The following is an 18,039-nucleotide window of genomic DNA, read 5'->3' as shown; positions in this document are numbered from 1 at the left end:
CTATGGGGCAATTGAGCATGGTCAATCCACCTAATCTGCACATCTTTGGACTGGGGAGGAAACCCACGCAGACACAGGGAGAATGTGCAAACTCCACACAGACAGTCCAAGGCTGGAATCGAATCCAGATCCCTGGTGCTATGAGGCGTCAGTACCAATCACTGAGCCACCGTGCTGCTTTTTTATGGTCTGCTGTACGCAGTTGTCATCAACTTGAAACCAGTTGTCAATCGGGTCCTGTCAGGCTTGTCACACACGACACAGCTGAGCTCCGTCACGTACAAAAATTTCTCCTCCTCAAAAGGCTGCTCACATTCTCCCAATTCCTCAGGAACTAATTAATCCCTTCATTGCCTGCTCCAGTTGTGCAGAGCACAAGGATGATGTCGCACACTCTATCCAGACTTCACTGGAGGGCACCCCTAGACTGGTCCAAGCAGTGGAATCACCTGTTAAAAGCCTTTTCACTTGCTCCACCAAGGACCTGGCCACAACTTGGTAAAAGTGCTGCACTTGCTGAGGGACCAACACATTACCACATTAAGGAATTGCCTGCTAACCTCACCATTACTCCAGACAAATAAAAGTGAAATCAGAGCTGGAGGCTGTGGCTCAAAGGGAACCAATGGAATTCAATATATTCTGTGGTTTTGTAAAAGGAGCTTAAACAACATATAGTTTGTCAACCTCAAGGCTGTTACCCCATTCAATAAGCATACATGTGAAAAGTGGAGGAAATTCAAATGATAGCATTTTTAATGGTTATCCAGAACTGTCTTCATCATCTAAAATATTTATGGTAGCTTGAACATCCAGCAAGTTGGAACACCAACTTACAAAATTCAATTGGGTAATACAGCAACTAAAACTCTCCCTTTAACATCGATACATAAAATAATCTCTAAAAATGGAAAGGGCCATCTTCTTTAAAAAATTCAGACTTTTTGAAGTAAAAGGTTGATGAACAACATGATTAAAATCTTTATTTCTATGCAGAGACATACAAGACAGCCAGAGACAACATATTTTTCACAGCACATGGCTAGAATTTGGAATGCATTACCTGGGATTGTGGTGGAGCCAGCATCAATTGTGGCTTTGATTAGAGAATTGGCTAATTACCTGAAGAGAAAATAGTTGCAGGGCTTTGGGGAAAAAGGCAGACGAGTAGGATGAGCTGATTAGTTCTTACAGACAGCCATCATGGACAGGACAGGCTGAATAGTCTTTTTCTGTGTTGTAACCATTTATGTTCCTGCAGAAATCCAAACCTCGTGGTCTGAAATATAAACTGACTTGATCAATCCAACAGACTGGGGAGAAATTTCTCTCCGAGGACCCCTTCGCCCACCTCCAACACAATGCATCCATCTGGACACCCCATGCTGGCCTATTACCCGCCCTCGACCTCTTCATTTCCAACTGCCACCGGGACATTAACTGCCTCAACCTGTCTACCCGCCTCCCCCACTCCAACCTCTCACCCTCACAACGCGCAGCCCTCCAATCCCTCTGCTCCAATCCCAACCTCACCATCAAGCCAGCAGATAAAGGGGGTGCAGTGGTAGTCTGGCGCACTGACCTCTACATCGCTGAAGCCAACTCGAGGACACCTCTTCCTACCGTCCCCTCGGCCATGACCCCACCCCTCCATCACCAAACCATCATCTCCCAGACCATACAGAACCTCATCACCTCAGGAGATCTCCCACCCACAGCTTCTAACCTCACAATCCGGGAACCCCACACTGCCCGGTTCTACCTCCTTCCCAAGATCCACAAGCCTGACCACCCTGGCCGACCCATTGTCTCAGCATGCTCCTGCCCCACTGAACTCATCTCTACCTACCTCGACACTGTCCTATCCCCCCAGTCCAGGAACTCCCCACATATGTTCAAATCACCACCCACGCCCTCCACCTCCTCCAAGACTTCCGTTTCCCCAGCCCCCAATGCCTCATCTTCACCATGGATATCCAATCCCTCTACATCTCCATCTGCCATGACCAGGGCCTCCAAGTCCTCCGTTTTTTCCTCTCCAAACGTCCCCAATAGTACCCTTCTACCGACACTCTCATTCGTTTGGCCGAACTGGTCCTCACCCGTAACAATTTCTCCTTCGAATCCTCCCACTTCCTCCAGACCAAAGGGGTAGTCATGGGCACACATATGGGCCCCAGCTATGCCTGTCTCTTTGTTGGCTACGTAGAACAGTCGATCTTCCGTAATTACACCGGCACCACTCCCCACCTCTTCCTCCGCTACATTGATGACTGCATTGGCGCCAACTCGTGCTCCCGTGAGGAGGTTGAGCAATTCATCAACTTCACCAACACATTCCACCCTGACCTTAACTTTATCTCTGACACCTCCCTCCCTTTCCTGGACCTCTCCATCTCCACTAATGATGACCGACTTTACACTGACATTTTTTAAAAACCCACCGACTCCCACAGCTACCTGGATTACACCTCTTCCCACCCTACCTCTTGCAAAAATGCCATCCCATATTCCCAATTCCTCCGCCTCCATCATATCTGCTCCCAGGAGGACCAGTTCCACCACAGAACACACCAGATGGCCTCCTTCTTTAGAGACCGCAATTTCCATGCCCACATGGTTAAAGATGCCCTCCAACGCATCTCGTCCATAGCCCGCACCTCCGCCCTCAGACCCCACCCCTCCAACCGTAACAAGGACAGAACGCCCCTGGTGCTCACCTTCCACCCTACCAACCTTCGCATAAACCAAATCATCCGCCGACATTTCCACACCTTCAAAAGACTCCACCACCAGGGATATATTTCCCTCCCCACCCCTTTCTGCCTTCCACAAAGACCGTTCCCTCTGTGACTACCTGGTCAGATCCACGCCTCCCTACAACCCACCCTCCCATCCTGACACCTTCCCCTGCCACCGCAGGAACTGTAAAACCTGCGCCCACACCTCCTCCCTCACCTCCATCCAAGGCCCTAAAGGAGCCTTCCACATCCAAAGTTTTACTTGCACATCCATTAATATCATTTATTGTATCCGTTGCTCCCGATGCGGTCTCCTCTACAGTGGGGAGACTGGATGCCTCCTAGCGGAGCACTTTAGGGAACATCTCCGAGACACCCGCACCAATCAACCACACCGCCCCGTGGCCCAACATTTCAACTCCCCCTCCCACTCTGCCGAGGACATGGAGGTCCTGGGCCTCCATCGCCGCCACTCCCTCACCACCAGACGCCTGGAGGAAGAATGCCTCATCTTCCGCCTTGGAACACTTCAACCCCAGTGCATCAATGTGGACTTCAACAGTTTCCTCATTTCTCCTTCCCCCACCTCACCCCAGTCCCAAACTTCCAGCTCAGCACTGTCCCCATGACCTGTCCTACCTGCCTATTTTCTTTTCCACCTATCCACTCCACCCTCTCCTCCCTGATCTATCACCTTCAGCCCCTCCCCTACTCACCTATTGTACTCTATGCTACTTTCTCCCCACCCCCACCCTCCTCTAGCTTATCTCTCCACGCTTCAGGATCTCTCCCTTTATTCCTGATGAAGGGCTTTTGCCCAAAACGTCGATTTTACTGCTCCTCGGATGCTGCCTGAACTGCTGTGCTCTTCCAGCACCACTAATCCAGAAATTTCTCTATCCAGAGTGTGGAATATAATACCACAAGAAGCAGCTAAGGCAAATAACAAGAGAGGCATTTAAGGGAATAAATATGTTTTAATCTGTTTGCTATGTTCTATCCAAGCTTTTGACATGTTGGGAGACATATTTCCCAGTTTGTTCTCGACAAAGTCCTAAATGCATGCACAAACAATACATGGGCATTAACTAATAGTTAACCTGCCATAAGGGGCCAACCTGAAGAGTCAAAACATCTGCTATGCCTCACTACTTGCTTTGCTTTACAAAACTGCTGATATTTTGAATCTCAGGCTGTCAATAATTAACATTATGTATCAGTTGTTTCTCTGACTATTCATGATTCAGACTTTAGAGACAGCTAATACTTCTGATCTAGTTTTGAAAATCAGTGCTATCAAGGGCAAAGACCGAACGGAGTTTCCAGTAAATGCTAGATAACCACACAACCAGAATTCACACGTGTGTCCTACTTCACACTTATAACCTATTTATCACAAAAACAACCTGACTGTTACATCCCACTTCTCGCCAACCCCCATCAAAAACCTCAAATGAGTAATTAAAAACACATTTTTCATGCCATAAACGCATAATCTGATTTGACAAGTTTTATCAGTTCTTCCTGTGAAGTATTAGAGGAAGCAGGCCCTGAGTTCAACACAAGATCACTGTTCAAAAATTAAAAGAAATCCAAGTCTAATATCGCCAATAACTGGGTGAAGGACTGCTGGTGTATCAGCAACACCTGTTTCTTTGAGCTAGAGGCTCTGGGTTCAAGTCCCACTGGCCTTGGAAGGTGGTTTCAGACATGGTCAAACCCTTCCAGCACATCTATGACAGGTGAAAAGAGCAAAGAAGTTTCCTGGTTTGGCCACAACCATATGGCAGCTGCAGCACACGAGTCTCTACAAATTTAAAGGCTCCATGTGCACGTTCTTGCCATAGGGTACATTCCATAGCAAGTATCATCCTCACAAATGTCGCAAATTAATGAATCATCAATAATCAACGGTCAGGAGAAACCAGGGGTAGCTTACTTTATCTCTCACGCGATGCCATTTATTCAAGTACCGCTGGCACATGTTAATAACTGCTGAATGGCGAACAGAAACATTTAGCCTCAGTATAACAGAACGCAGAAACCAACTTGGCTTGGATCTACCCTAACTAATAATTCTTTTAAGTATTCAGGACCAATTTCAAGTCTAAATCTGTTTATTTAAGGTTGGAGAGATGGTCCTGCAACTGGTCTCTGTAAGCATTTGGTCAGTACAGGATAGATAGTACTGGGTGCAATTTTAGCCATCTTATCTGAAGATGTTCTGGCTATGGAGGGAGTGCAACAAAGGTTTACCAGACTAATTCCTGGGATGGTGGGACTGACATATGAAGATAGGTTAGGATTTCAGAAGAATGAGCAGGATCTCATAGAAGCCTATAAAATTCTAACAGGACCAGACAGGATAAAGTCAGGAAGGATGCTCCCAAATACAGGGGAGGCCAGAAACAGGGGTCACAGTCAACAAATATCAGGTAGGCTATTTAAGACTGAGATGAGGAGAAATGTCTTCACCCTGAAAGTGATGAGCCTCTGGAAAACCACAGAAAGTGGTTGAGGCCAAAACCTAGAATGTTTTCGAGGAGAAATTAGATGAAGTTTTTAGGGTTAAAGACGTCAACTGATATGGAGAAGTAAGTGGAAACGAGAGACTGAATGCAATCACCAGCCATGATTAGAATTAATGGTGGAGCAAGTTCCAAGTGCCAAACGGCCTTAATCCTGCTCTTATTTTCTATGATAGCAAATGGGAAGATAGCTAGTACTTCCCTCTGAATTCATGATGTCTGATTTCTGTTCCAATTCTCAGTCCCACAGCCAGCCTTATCCTCAACCACTGCTTTGACAACAGTGTATTGTTAATTTGCTACTCCATCAGCCCCTTCAACATCAATGGTGTGCCTCCTCCTGCCCTGTACCAATGGTGGAGCCCAGTCATCTACCAACTTACACCTCTACCTTTACATCACAGAAGTGTCCAAGTCAGTGTGGGGAGATGAAAAGGGAATTACTGTTGCTGTAGGGGAGACAGAGCAAGTTGGGGTGGGTGAAGTGTGAGATGGCAATGTGGGGGTGTGAGATGGCACGGTCGGGGGGTGGGGAGTAAGATATGCGGGGTGAGATGATTGGGGGGCGCAATGAGATGACGGGGGAGAGTGAGATGACGGAGGGGGGAAGAGTGAGATGACGGAGGGGAGGAAAGTGAAATGATGGAGGGGGTGAGAGTGAAATGGTGGAGGGGGGAAAGAGAGTGAGATGGTGGGGGGGGGGAAGAGAGTGAGATGGTGGGGGGGGGGGGGGAAAGAGAGTGAGATGGGGGGGGGAGGGGAGAGTGAGATGACAGGGGGGGGAAGAAGAGTGAGACGACGGGGGGGGGGGGGGGAGAAGAGTGAGACGACGGAGCGGGGAGAAGAGTGAGACGACGGGGGGGGGGGGAAGAGTGAGATGACAGAAGGGGGAAGAGTGAGATGACGGGGGGGGGGGGGGGAAGAGTGAGATGACGGGGGGGGGGGGGGGAAGAGTGAGATGACGGAGGGGGGGAGACAGTGAAATGATGACGGGGGGAGGAGAGTGAAATGATGACGGGGGGAGGAGAGTGAGACGACGGAGGAGGGAGTGAGACGACGGAGGAGGGAGTGAGACGACGGAGGAGGGAGTGAGACGACGGAGGAGGGAGTGAGACGACGGAGGAGGGAAGAGTGAGATGATGATGATGGGGGAGGGGAGAGTGAGATGACGGGGGGGGGGAAGAGTGAGATGATGGAGGGGGAAGAGTGAGATGATGGAGGGGGAAGAGTGAGATGATGGAGGGGGGGAAGAGTGAGATGACGGGGGGGGAAGAGTGAAATGATGGAGGGGGAAGAGTGAGATGATGGAGGGGGAAGAGTGAGATGATGATGATGGGGGAGGGGAGAGTGAGATGACGGGGGGGGAAGAGTGAAATGATGGAGGGGGAAGAGTGAGATGATGATGGGGGGGGGGAAAAGAGTGAGATGATGATGGGGGGGAAGAGTGAGATGATGATGGGGGGGGAAGAGTGAGATGATGATGGGGGGGGGAAAGAGTGAGATGATGATGGGGGGGAAGAGTGAGATGATGGAGGGGGGGGAAGAGTGAGATGATGATGGGGGGGGGAAAGAGTGAGATGATGATGGGGGGGAAGAGTGAGATGATGATGGGGGGGGGAAAGAGTGAGATGATGATGGGGGGGGAAGAGTGAGATGATGATGGGGGGGGAAGAGTGAGATGATGATGGGGGGGGGGAAAGAGTGAGATGATGATGGGGGGGAAGAGTGTGATGATGGAGGGGGGGGAAGAGTGAGATGATGATGGGGGGGGGAAAGAGTGAGATGATGATGGGGGGGAAGAGTGAGATGATGATGGGGGGGGGGAAAGAGTGAGATGATGATGGGGGGGAAGAGTGAGATGATGATGGGGGGGGGAAGAGTGAGATGATGATGGGGGGGAAGAGTGAGATGATGATGGGGGGGAAGAGTGAGATGATGATGGGGGGGGGGAAAGAGTGAGATGATGATGGGGGGGAAGAGTGAGATGATGATGGGGGGGGGAAGAGTGAGATGATGATGGGGGGGAAGAGTGAGATGATGATGGGGGGGAAGAGTGAGATGATGGAGGGGGGGGAAGAGTGAGATGATGGAGGGGGGGGAAGAGTGAGATGATGGAGGGGGGGGAAGAGTGAGATGATGGAGGGGGGGGAAGAGTGAGATGATGATGGGGGGGAAGAGTGAGATGATGGAGGGGGGGGGAAGAGTGAGATGATGGAGGGGGGGGGAAGAGTGAGATGATGGAGGGGGGGGAAGAGTGAGATGATGGAGGGGGGGAAGAGTGAGATGATGGAGGAGAAGAGTGAGATGATGGAGGGAGGGGAAGAGTGAGATGATGACGGGGGGGGGGGAAGAGTGAGAGGATGATGGGGGGGGGAAGAGTGAGATGATGGAGGGGGGGGGGAAGAGTGAGATGATGGAGGAGGGGGAAGAGTGAGATGATGGAGGGGGGGAAGAGTGAGATGATGGAGGAGAAGAGTGAGATGATGGAGGGAGGGGAAGAGTGAGATGATGACGGGGGGGGGGGGGAAGAGTGAGAGGATGATGGGGGGGAAGAGTGAGATGATGGGGGGGGGGAAGAGTGAGATGATGATGGGGGGGGAAGAGTGAGATGATGATGGGGGGGGGAAAGAGTGAGATGATGATGGGGGGGAAAGAGTGAGATGATGGAGAGGGAAGAGTGAGATGATGATGATGGGGATGGGGAGAGTGAGATGATGGAGGGGAGGAAGAGTGAGATGATGGAGGGGGGGAAGAGTGAGATGATGGAGGGGGGGGAAGAGTGAGATGATGGAGGGGGGGAAGAGTGAGATGATGGAGGGGGGGAAGAGTGAGATGATGGAGGGGGGGAAGAGTGAGATGATGATGATGGGGATGGGGAGAGTGAGATGATGGAGGGGAGGAAGAGTGAGATGATGGAGGGGGGGGAAGAGTGAGATGATGGAGGGGGGGGAAGAGTGAGATGATGGAGGGGGGGGAAGAGTGAGATGATGGAGGGGGGGGAAGAGTGAGATGATGGAGGGGGGGGAAGAGTGAGATGATGGAGGGGGGGAAGAGTGAGATGATGGAGGAGGGGGAGAGTGAGATGATGGAGGAGGGGGAGAGTGAGATGATGGAGGGGGGGGAGAGTGAGATGATGGAGGGGGGGAAGAGTGAGATGATGGAGGAGGGGGAGAGTGAGATGATGGAGGGGGGGGAAGAGTGAGAGGATGATGGGGGGGGAAGAGTGAGATGATGGAGGGGGGGGAAGAGTGAGATGATGGAGGGGGGGGGAAAGAGTGAGATGATGGAGGGGGGGGGAAGAGTGAGATGATGGAGGGGGGGAAGAGTGAGATGATGGAGGAGGGGGAGAGTGAGATGATGGAGGAGGGGGAGAGTGAGATGATGATGGGGGGGGGGGAAGAGTGAGATGATGGAGGGGGGGGAAGAGTGAGATGATGGAGGGGGGGGAGAGTGAGATGATGGAGGGGGGGGAAGAGTGAGATGATGATGGAGGGGGGAAGAGTGAGATGATGGAGGGGGGGGAAGAGTGAGATGATGGAGGGGGGGGAAGAATGAGATGATGGAGGGGGGGAAGAGTGAGATGATGGAGGGGGGGAAGAGTGAGATGATGGAGGGGGGGGAAGAGTGAGATGATGGAGGAGGGGGAGAGTGAGATGATGGAGGGGGGGGAAGAGTGAGATGATGGAGGGGGGAGAGTGAGATGATGGAGAGGGGAGAGTGAGATGATGGAGAGTGGGGGGTGGGGAATGAGCTGGGGGGGCGGGGGGGGTCGGCCTGGCGCTCGGTCTGATCGCTCCCAGCCCCGGGCCGGGGCCGGGGCCGGGGCCCCCGGACTCACCGTGACTCCATAGCGCAGGGCGAGGCCTCGGAGGGTGTCGCTCGGGCTGACCGGGTGCTGGATGTATTTCTCGGCCAGCGGGGCCGCCACACTCGCCGTGCTGCCGTACGAGCGCGTCTTGGTCCGGGCCAGACTCTGGGACAGCTCGGCCTCCGACTCATCCCCTCCACCGGCCCCGGGAGGCAGCGGCTCGGACATCCTCCCCTACCCCGGAGTGAGGGAGGGGGGAAGCGGGGTGTGGTTGAAAGGCGAGGCCGGGGCCCGAGATGCTGCTTCTTTGATGGAGAAGGGCGGCAGCTGAATGACGACAGGAGCCTCACCCTCCGAGAGTCTGCAGCAAAAAAAACCGCCGTCAATTCCCTGATAAAAAGGCCACTTCGCGCAGCGCCAAACCCTTGGTGTTTGTGGCTCACCGACTAATGCGTCTGTCTCGGAGAACGAAGGGTCTCGGGTTCAAATCCCTCCCATGGTCCTATGTAATCTGATTACTCAGTGGTCTGAAGAGGAGTGCTGCACTGTCAGAGGTCTCCCAAATATCAACGAAGTTAAACTTGCATTCTCCAGTGAATGCAAAAATCCTAGGTCACTGTAATCCCAAACGTTTTCCCACTGTGACTCCCTTTTGAGGCTTGAGGCCAGACCCTCTTGATCAATGTGTGAAAGTAAAAGTAGTGTATTGAGATGGTTGGAAAATTGTTTAACAGTCGGGAACCTGCTGTGCTTTTCCAGCACCACTCTAATCTTGACTGATCTCCAGTCCTCACTTTCACCTAAGTTGGGATATCTGGTCGGGGCATAGACGAGTTGGACCGAAGGGACTGATTATTTGCTGTATGTCTTTATGACACTCTTCCTCCTCTGTTCATGCAACATCCGAGGAGCAGGAAAATCGACATTTCGGGCAAAAGCCTTTCATTCCTAGATTGGCTCTCCAGGTCAGTGGTGAGGTTTTTCTCTGTGCAAACTCCTTCTCTGGACATTGACCTCTCAGAGAGTTCTGACGAACAGTCTACAGCTGTTGGACTGCTGTCAGTTCTCCTCCCAACTGTTCAATTTTTCCTGGTCTTATACCCCACAGCATGAAGGGCTTTTGCCCGAAACATTGATTTTCCTGCTCCTCGGATGTTGCCTGACCTGCTGTGATTTTGCAGCACCACTCTAATCTTGATTCTGATCTCCAGCATCCGCAGTCCTCACTTTTGCCACAATGTAACATGTGCTCCAGCTGCTGGGGTAGTTAGTTGCCTGGAAACAACACAACAGATTCGCATTATACCCTGAAAAATACCAAATTCCAATCAAGTTTGAATTGAATATATTGACAATCTTAAAAGCCAATGACACAATCTGATGCTTTGGGGTATAAGACCGGGAAAAACTGAACAGTTGGGAGGAGAACTGACAGCAGACCAACAGCTGTAGACTGTTAGTCAGAACTCTCTGAGAGGACAGTGTCCAGAGAAGGAGTTTGCACAGAGAAAAGCCTCAACACTGACCTGGAGAGCCAATATACCGATGAAGATAAGGAGAAGATTTGACCACTGGCTGGTTTTAAAATTCGGATTTTCCTGTAAATCTTCATTGGGGGTTTTATTAAATGAGTATTATAGAAAGGAAAGTAAAAGATAGGTTAGAGGAAGGAATTGTAAATAGTTGTTAATTAATTATTCTCGGTTATACTTTAAGAAATAAAGTTCTGTGTTGTTGGTTTTAAATTAAGCAAGAGGGTTTGCCCCATGTTGTAATAGTTTAGGGGCTTGGGTCCATGATTTGAACTGGCTTAGACAGTTTTGAATAGATTTGGGGGTATGAAAAATTCCAGCAGATTTAGACACTTGCAGGTTAGTGTCCTAGATCTTTAAATAAAACATAGGTGAGACAATTTGTTTACTTTCGGTGACTTATGGCTGAGGAAATTAAAAGTGAGAGAAATGGCTCTTAAAATTGCTGAAGAGGTTCTGAGATTTGAAGATGTTTGTCAAATTTACCAAGAAAGTTTAGTAGAAAAGAAAAAGGCCATACTTTTAGAATTAGTGAATAAGTTAGATTTGGGTTTAACCATGGACAAAAATAAAGCTGAAATTGTAAAGGGGTTACTCAAACACTTAGGTGTGTCAGAGAAACAGACAAGTGAGCAATAGAGATAGAAAAACTTATATTACAATTGAGGAAAATGGATTAGAAGGTAAAGAGAGAGAAAGGGAAAGAGAGAGAGAAGAAAGAGAAAGGGAGAGAGAAAGAGAGGTAAGGAGAGGAAAAAAGAAAAAGTTATTGGCTGAGCAAAGAGAGAGAGAAGAAAGGGAGAAAGAAAGAGAGAGAAAGTTCTTTGTGGAGCAAAAAGACAGAGAATTGAGAAGTTACGACTTAGCGAAATCAAGTGAACAGGATGGAGATTAAAAGAGAAGGTAGTGATATATATAAGTATGTCAAAACTCAGCCACATTTTGATGGGAAAGATTTTGAAGCCTTCTTCATTTCATTTGAAAAATTGGCTAGGTAGATGGAGTGGTCCGAGGATTTATAAGTAATGCTAGTTCAGACTAAACTGGTAGGCAGAGCTCGTGAGGAATCTGCTGCATTTTCAGATGAGGGGTCAAGAGATAATGAAGAGGTTAAACAGGCTATTTTAAGTGCTTATGAATTGCTACCAGAAGCATATAGACAGAGGTTCAGAAACACAAAGAAGGAACCAGGTAAGACTTATGTTGAGCTCGAAAGAGTTAAACATAGTCATTTTGATCGTTGGGTGCATGCTTTGAAAATAGACAGGACACTTGAGGCTCTCAGAGAGGTTTTTCTGCTGGAGGAGTTTAAAAATTCACTTTCAGAGATGCAAAGAATTCACGTGGAGGAACAGAAAGTTCAGGAAGTGAGAAGGGCAGCAGAATTAGCAGATGAGTACATGTTGGTGCAGAAGACAAGCTTCAGGCCAGAATTTCGTCCTGTGAGGGATAGATGTTGGGAGAAGGGGAGATCCTACACTGCAAAACCAAGAGTAGAGAGCACGGTGAGATTTTATCACAGGATAAAAAAGAAGCGCAAAAGCATGGAAAGGAGCTGAAAGATCTCAAGTGTTTCCACTGTGATAAAGTGGGACACGGAAAGTCACAGTGCTGGTCGTTAAAAAAAGGTGCTGTGGGAAAAGATGTGGTAAAGGAAGCTAAGCCAGTGGCATTAGTGAAGATTGTAAATGAGACCCAAGAAGAACCGAGGAACTGCAGGAGAGTGCACAGTCTAGGCAGGGGCTGGGTATGGAGTTAGTGCCTGATCTCTACAAAGAACTTTCCTCTGTGGGTAAAGTTTACTCAGAAAAAAAAGGGGAGAAGGACAAGAAGTTATAACTTTGAGAGATACAGGATCTAACCAGTCACTGATAGTAAGGGATGAGTGAATATGCACTATTTCTGATATGTTACCCAAGAGTGTGGTAATTTGTGGGATAGATGGACAGAAATTTCGTGTTCCCCTATGTAAGATCAGGTTAAAGTGCCAATTTAAGACTGGGGAAGTTACAGTGGGAGTGATTGACCGAGTGTCAGATCCAAGGTGGGAGTAACACCCCTTGATGTGAAGAAGCCCAAGGAAGACCAAGAAAGTGAGGAGTTCAACCAGAAATACCCTGGTATTTTCCCAGACTCTGTGGTTACCAAATCCCACTATCATAAGTCACAGCATTAAGTGAAAAGCAAAGAGAAAGATGAAGGGGTTGAGGTTCAGTTAGCGGACACTCTGTTTGACGTAATGGTGCAGGAAAAACCTGAACAGGCAGACAGTGTTTAGTCCTGAAAGGCTAAGAGACTTGCAACAGCAAAGCAAGATGATAAAAGATATATACGTGGATGCATACTCTGAAAAGGAGGCAGAGAATATTCTGGAGGGTTATTATATGAAAAAAATAAGGCAGAAATGGAGACCATGACAGGTTAATGCAGAGGAGAAATGGGCCGAAGTGCAACAGATTGTGTTGTCGGTAGCATACAGACAGGAGGTGTTATGGGTAGCACATGAACTACCTGTAGGAGGTCACCTAGGGGTACAAAAGACTCAGGCTAAGATACAAAAACATTTTTATTGGCCTGGAATGCACAAGGATGTACTTTTGCTGGACACATCATTCATGCCAAATGGTAGGTAAGCCACAGGCAGTAATAAAACCGGCACCTTTGTTGCCAATTCCTGCATTTGACAAACCCTACACGTGGGTTATAATAGATTGTGTAGGCCCCTCTCGAGAACTAAAAGTGGGAACCAGTACTTGTTAACCATAATGGATGTGTCTCCCAGATTTCCACAAGCAATTCCATTACAGAGTATAAAGGCAAAAAGGGTAGTAGAGGAGTTAGTAGCTTTCTTCACACAGTTCGGGCTACCCAGAGAGATTCAGTTGGACCAAGGGTCAAATTTTACTGCTAGGCTGTTTAAAGAGGTTTTGGATAGCTTAGATGTACAGCACTTTAAATCCAATGTGTATCACCCTGAATCCCAGGGAGCTTTAGAAAGATGGCATCAGACCTTGAAGATCATGTTGCGAGTATACTGTCAGGATTACCCGAATGATTGGTATTGTTTGCCATTAGAGATGCCCCAAATGAATCTACTCAGTTCACTCCCTTTGAGTTAATATTTAGTCATGAAGTGAGAGGTCCTTTGAAATTAATTAAAGAAATGTTGACAGGACCAAAGTTGGAGATCTCACACTTGTCGGATGAGGGAGAGATTAAACCAAGTAGGTGAGTAAGCTAAACAGCACCTAAAGAGGGCACAGTATAGAATGAAGCAGGTGGCAGATAAAAGCTCTGAGACTCGGATGTTTTCCTGAAGGGATAACATGTTCGATTCCAACCCTAGGTGACTGTCTTTGTGGAGTTTGCATATTCTCCCTGTGTCTGCGTGGGCTTCCTCCAGGTGCTCCGGTTTCCACCCACTGTCTAAAGATGTGCACCTCAGGTGAATTGGCCATGATAAATTGCCCATGGTATTAATTGCATTAGTCAGAGGGAACTGGGTCTGGGTGGGTTACTCTTTGGAGGGTCAGTGTCGACCTGTTGGGCTGAAAGGCCTGTTTCCACAGTGTAGGGAATCTAATCTACTGTTACCAGTGATAGGAGATTCCTTCAAAGCCAGGTTTAGTGGTCCCTATCATATTGGGAAAAAATTTGAGTCCAATGAATTATCTAGTAAAGGTACCAGATAGAAAAAAAAAGGTAATGAGTGTGTCATGTGAACATGTTGAAACCATATTATACTAGAGAGAAAGAACTGGAGAAACAGATGTTAGTTACTGCCTTGCAGAGTGAGGAATCAAATCCAGATAATGTGGTTTTGATGCGCCTCAAAATAGATTAAGTAATGAAGAAGTCTTTGAGGAGTGGGATAGGTTAATAAGCTACCTGTCTCATGAGCATAGAACACAGTTGAAAGATTTGTTACTGCAGTACAAAGACGTGTAAGAATCAGATGGGGAGGACTAATGCTATTGTACATTAAGTAGATGTAGAGACATCTGCTATGATAAAACAATACCCCTATCTGCTTAATCCTTTCAAAGCTAGACAGGTCCAAAAGGAGGTGGAGGCCATGCTCGATGAGAACATCATCGAACCAAGCCAGAGCGAGTGGAGTTCGCCAATCATCTTAGTTCCCAAACCGGATGGGACTCAACGATTCTGCGTGGATTATCGGAAGGTCAACGCTGTTACAAAATCGGACTCCTATCCAATTCCTAGCTTGGAGGACTGTATCGAGAAAGTCGGATAAGCCAGTTACATCACCAAGTTGGACTTAATGCGTGGTTACTGGCAGGTGCCTTTATCAGAGACGGCAAAATAAATTTCCCTGTTTGTGACCCCAAATGGGCTCTCAGTTTAAAATGATGCCCTTTGGAATGAAGAACACATCCGCTACATTCCAAAGATTCATGAACAGAGTTGTGGCTGGGTTAACAAACTGTGCAGTCTATTTGAACGATGTAGTGATCTTTAGTAAGTCCTGGAAATATCACATGGTACTGTTGCTAGAGCTCTTTGAATGACTATGAGAAGCAAAACTGGTCATAAACTTAAATAAAACATAATACAAAGTAAAGGTAATGTTCTTGGGACATAATATTGGTCATGGAAGGTTGACTCCACAGAATGCAAAGATGAAGGCTATCAAGGAATTTCCACCACCAACCTCGAAGAAAGAGGTGCTTTGATTCTTAGGATCAGTAGATTTTATTAGAAGTTATTGCAAACTTCAGCAGTGTCGTGGCATCATTAACCGATTTGCTGAAGAAGAACACAGTTTTGGTGGACAGAACCATGCCCGGAGGCATTCGACCATTTGAAAGTCATATTAACCACCAAACGAGTTTTAGCTACACCAAACGTTTCAAAACCTTTTAAAGTCACCATTGATGCTAGTGACATAGGAGTTGGGGCTGTTTTCTGACAGGAAGATGAGAATGGGATTGAACTGCCAGTTGGTTACTTTATGAAGAAGATCAACATCCACCAAAGGAAATACTCCATGATCGAAAAAAGAACTATTGAATTTGATACTGGCCTTGCCACATTTTAATGTGTATGTTGTAAACAATGTGTCAGAGACGGTTGTGTACACTGACCACAATCCACTTACATTCTTACAACACTTTAAAGATAAGAATATGAGACGATTTTGTTGAAGTCTTATGTAATTGCCAATGTGTAACTGATAGAGTTTTTAATTTAATGTTTATATATATATATGTATATGGGAGGACGTTAAGGTGAACTTATATTAAATTTATCTGTATGTTAGGGTAATGGTTTAAGAAGTAGAGAAGAAAAAAGAAACCATCTTTTCATGATGATGGTTCACTTTTTTCTTAATTGGGGGAGGTGTTATGACGATGTGGGTGAACTATACCTTTTAAGTGAGTAAAAGCTAGCAGTGACAGCACCAAGTGTTCTCAATAACACACAATGTAACATGTGCTCCAGCTACTGGGGTAGCTGGTTGCCTGGAAACAACAAAACAGATTTGAATTAGGCCAATCAGTTTAAATTATACTCCGGAAAATACCAAATTCCAATCAAGGTTGAATTGAGTATATTGACAATTTTAAAAGCCAATGACACAATCTGATGTTTTGGGATACAAGAGCAGGGGAAATTGAATAGTTGGGAGGAGAACTGACAGCAGACCAACTGCTGTAGACTGCTAGTCAGAACTTTCTGAGAGGTACCTGTCTAGAGAAGGGGTTTGCAGAGAGAAAAAGTTCAACACTGACCTAGAGAGCCAATCTACAGATGAAGATAAAGAGAAGATTCGACCGCTGGCTGGTTTTAAAATTAAGATTTTCCTGTAAATTTTAATTGGGAGTTTTATCGGACTAGTATTATAGAAGGGAAGGTAAAAGATGGGTTAGAGGAAGGAATTGTAAATAGTTGTTAGTTAATTATTCTCAGTTATACTTTAAGAAATAAAATAGTTAAGTTTTACTTTACATAATTCTTGATCACTCATAGAGTCATACAGTCACAGAGATGTACAGCATGGAAAGAGACCCTTCAGTCCAACTTGTCCATGCTGACCAGATATCTCAACCCAATCTTGTCCCACCTGCCAGCACCTGGCCAATATCACTCCAAACCCTTCCTATCCATATACCTATCCAGATGCCTTTTAAATGTTGCAATTATACTAGCCAACACCACTTCCTCTGGCAGCTCATTCCATACACGTACCACTCTCTGAGTGAAATAGTTGCCCCTTAGGACTCTTTTATATCTTTTCCCTCTCACCCTAAACCTATGCCCTCTACTTCTGGACTCCCCATCCCAGGGAAAAGACTTTGTCTATTTATCCTATCCATGCCCCTCATGATTTTGTAAACCTCTATAAGGTCACCCCTCAGCCTCCAATGCTCTGGGGAAAACTGCCCCAGCCTGTTCAACCTCTCCCATAGCTCAAATCCTCCAACCCTGGCAACATCCTTGTAAATCTTTTCTGATCCCTTTCCAGTTTCACAACATCTTTCCAATAGGAAGGAGACCAGAATTGCACACAATACTCCAAAAGTGGCCTAACCAATGTCCTGTACAGACGCAACATGACCTCCTTACTCCTGTACTCAATACTTTGACCAATAAAGTAAAGCATAAGAAACACCTTCTTCACTATCCTATCTACCTGCGACTCCACTTTCAAGGAGCTATGAACCTGCACTCCAAGGTCTCTTTGTTCAGCAACACTCCCTAGGACCTTACCATTAAGTCTATAAGTCCTGCTAAGATTTGCTTTCCCAAAATGCAGCACCTCACATTTATTTAAATTAAACTCCATCTGCCACTTCTCAGCCCAATGGCCCATCTGATCAAGATCCCGTTGTAATCTGAGGTAACTTTCTTTGCTGTCCACGACACCTCCAATTTTGGTGTCATCAGCAAACTTACTAACTATACCTCTTATGCTCACATCCAAATCATTTATATAAATGATGAAAAGTAGTGGACCCAGCACCGATCCTTGTGACACTCCACTGGGTCACAGGTCTCCAGTCTGAAAAGCAACCCTCCACCACCACCCTCTGTCTTCTACTTTGAGCCAGTTCTTTATCCAAATGGCGAGTTCTCCCTCTATTCCATGAGATCTAACCTTGCTAACCAGTTTCCCATGGGGAACCTTGTCGAATGCCTTACTGAAGTCTACGGATACTGGGAGGATATTTCCTCTTTAGGGAGAGACCAAGACTTGGAGAAGCACAGTTTAAAAATATGGGGCTTCCCTTCTGGAACAGATTTAAGGAAAAATTACATCTCTGAAAAGTCTTTGGAACTCTCTTCTCAAGAGAGCAGTAGGGGCAGGGTTATTTAATTTTTTTAATAGATATTTTTATTGAAGAAAAACATTTGTTAATAACATATTATTTACAAACTTACAAAATAATACACACAAATACTAACAT

The 18,039-nt window shown here is 46.9% G+C and overlaps 1 protein-coding gene and 1 long non-coding RNA gene across 2 annotated transcripts in view; one reads left to right on the top strand and one right to left on the bottom strand.

Moving 5' to 3' along the window:
- Positions 1-9,538, bottom strand: part of lysmd2 (LysM, putative peptidoglycan-binding, domain containing 2) — a 70,633-nt gene extending 61,095 nt beyond the window's left edge. Inside the window, exons 1-2 of the mRNA XM_072565087.1 lie at positions 9,521-9,538; positions 9,108-9,438 (exon numbers count right to left, since the gene is read on the bottom strand). Coding sequence (XP_072421188.1) covers positions 9,108-9,305 — 198 coding nt within the window. The 5' untranslated portion in view covers positions 9,306-9,438; positions 9,521-9,538. The remainder of the gene's footprint in view (positions 1-9,107; positions 9,439-9,520) is intronic.
- Positions 9,539-10,596: 1,058 nt separating this feature from the next.
- Positions 10,597-16,583, top strand: LOC140468952 (uncharacterized). Its single transcript, XR_011955895.1, has 2 exons — positions 10,597-13,234; positions 14,656-16,583. It is a non-coding gene; the product is annotated as an uncharacterized lncRNA (long non-coding RNA).
- The last annotated feature ends 1,456 nt before the right edge of the window (positions 16,584-18,039 follow it).

This window comes from Chiloscyllium punctatum, chromosome 48, assembly GCF_047496795.1.
Source record: "Chiloscyllium punctatum isolate Juve2018m chromosome 48, sChiPun1.3, whole genome shotgun sequence".
Classification (NCBI taxonomy): domain Eukaryota; kingdom Metazoa; phylum Chordata; class Chondrichthyes; order Orectolobiformes; family Hemiscylliidae; genus Chiloscyllium; species Chiloscyllium punctatum.
This window is presented reverse-complemented; position numbering and strand designations above follow the sequence as displayed.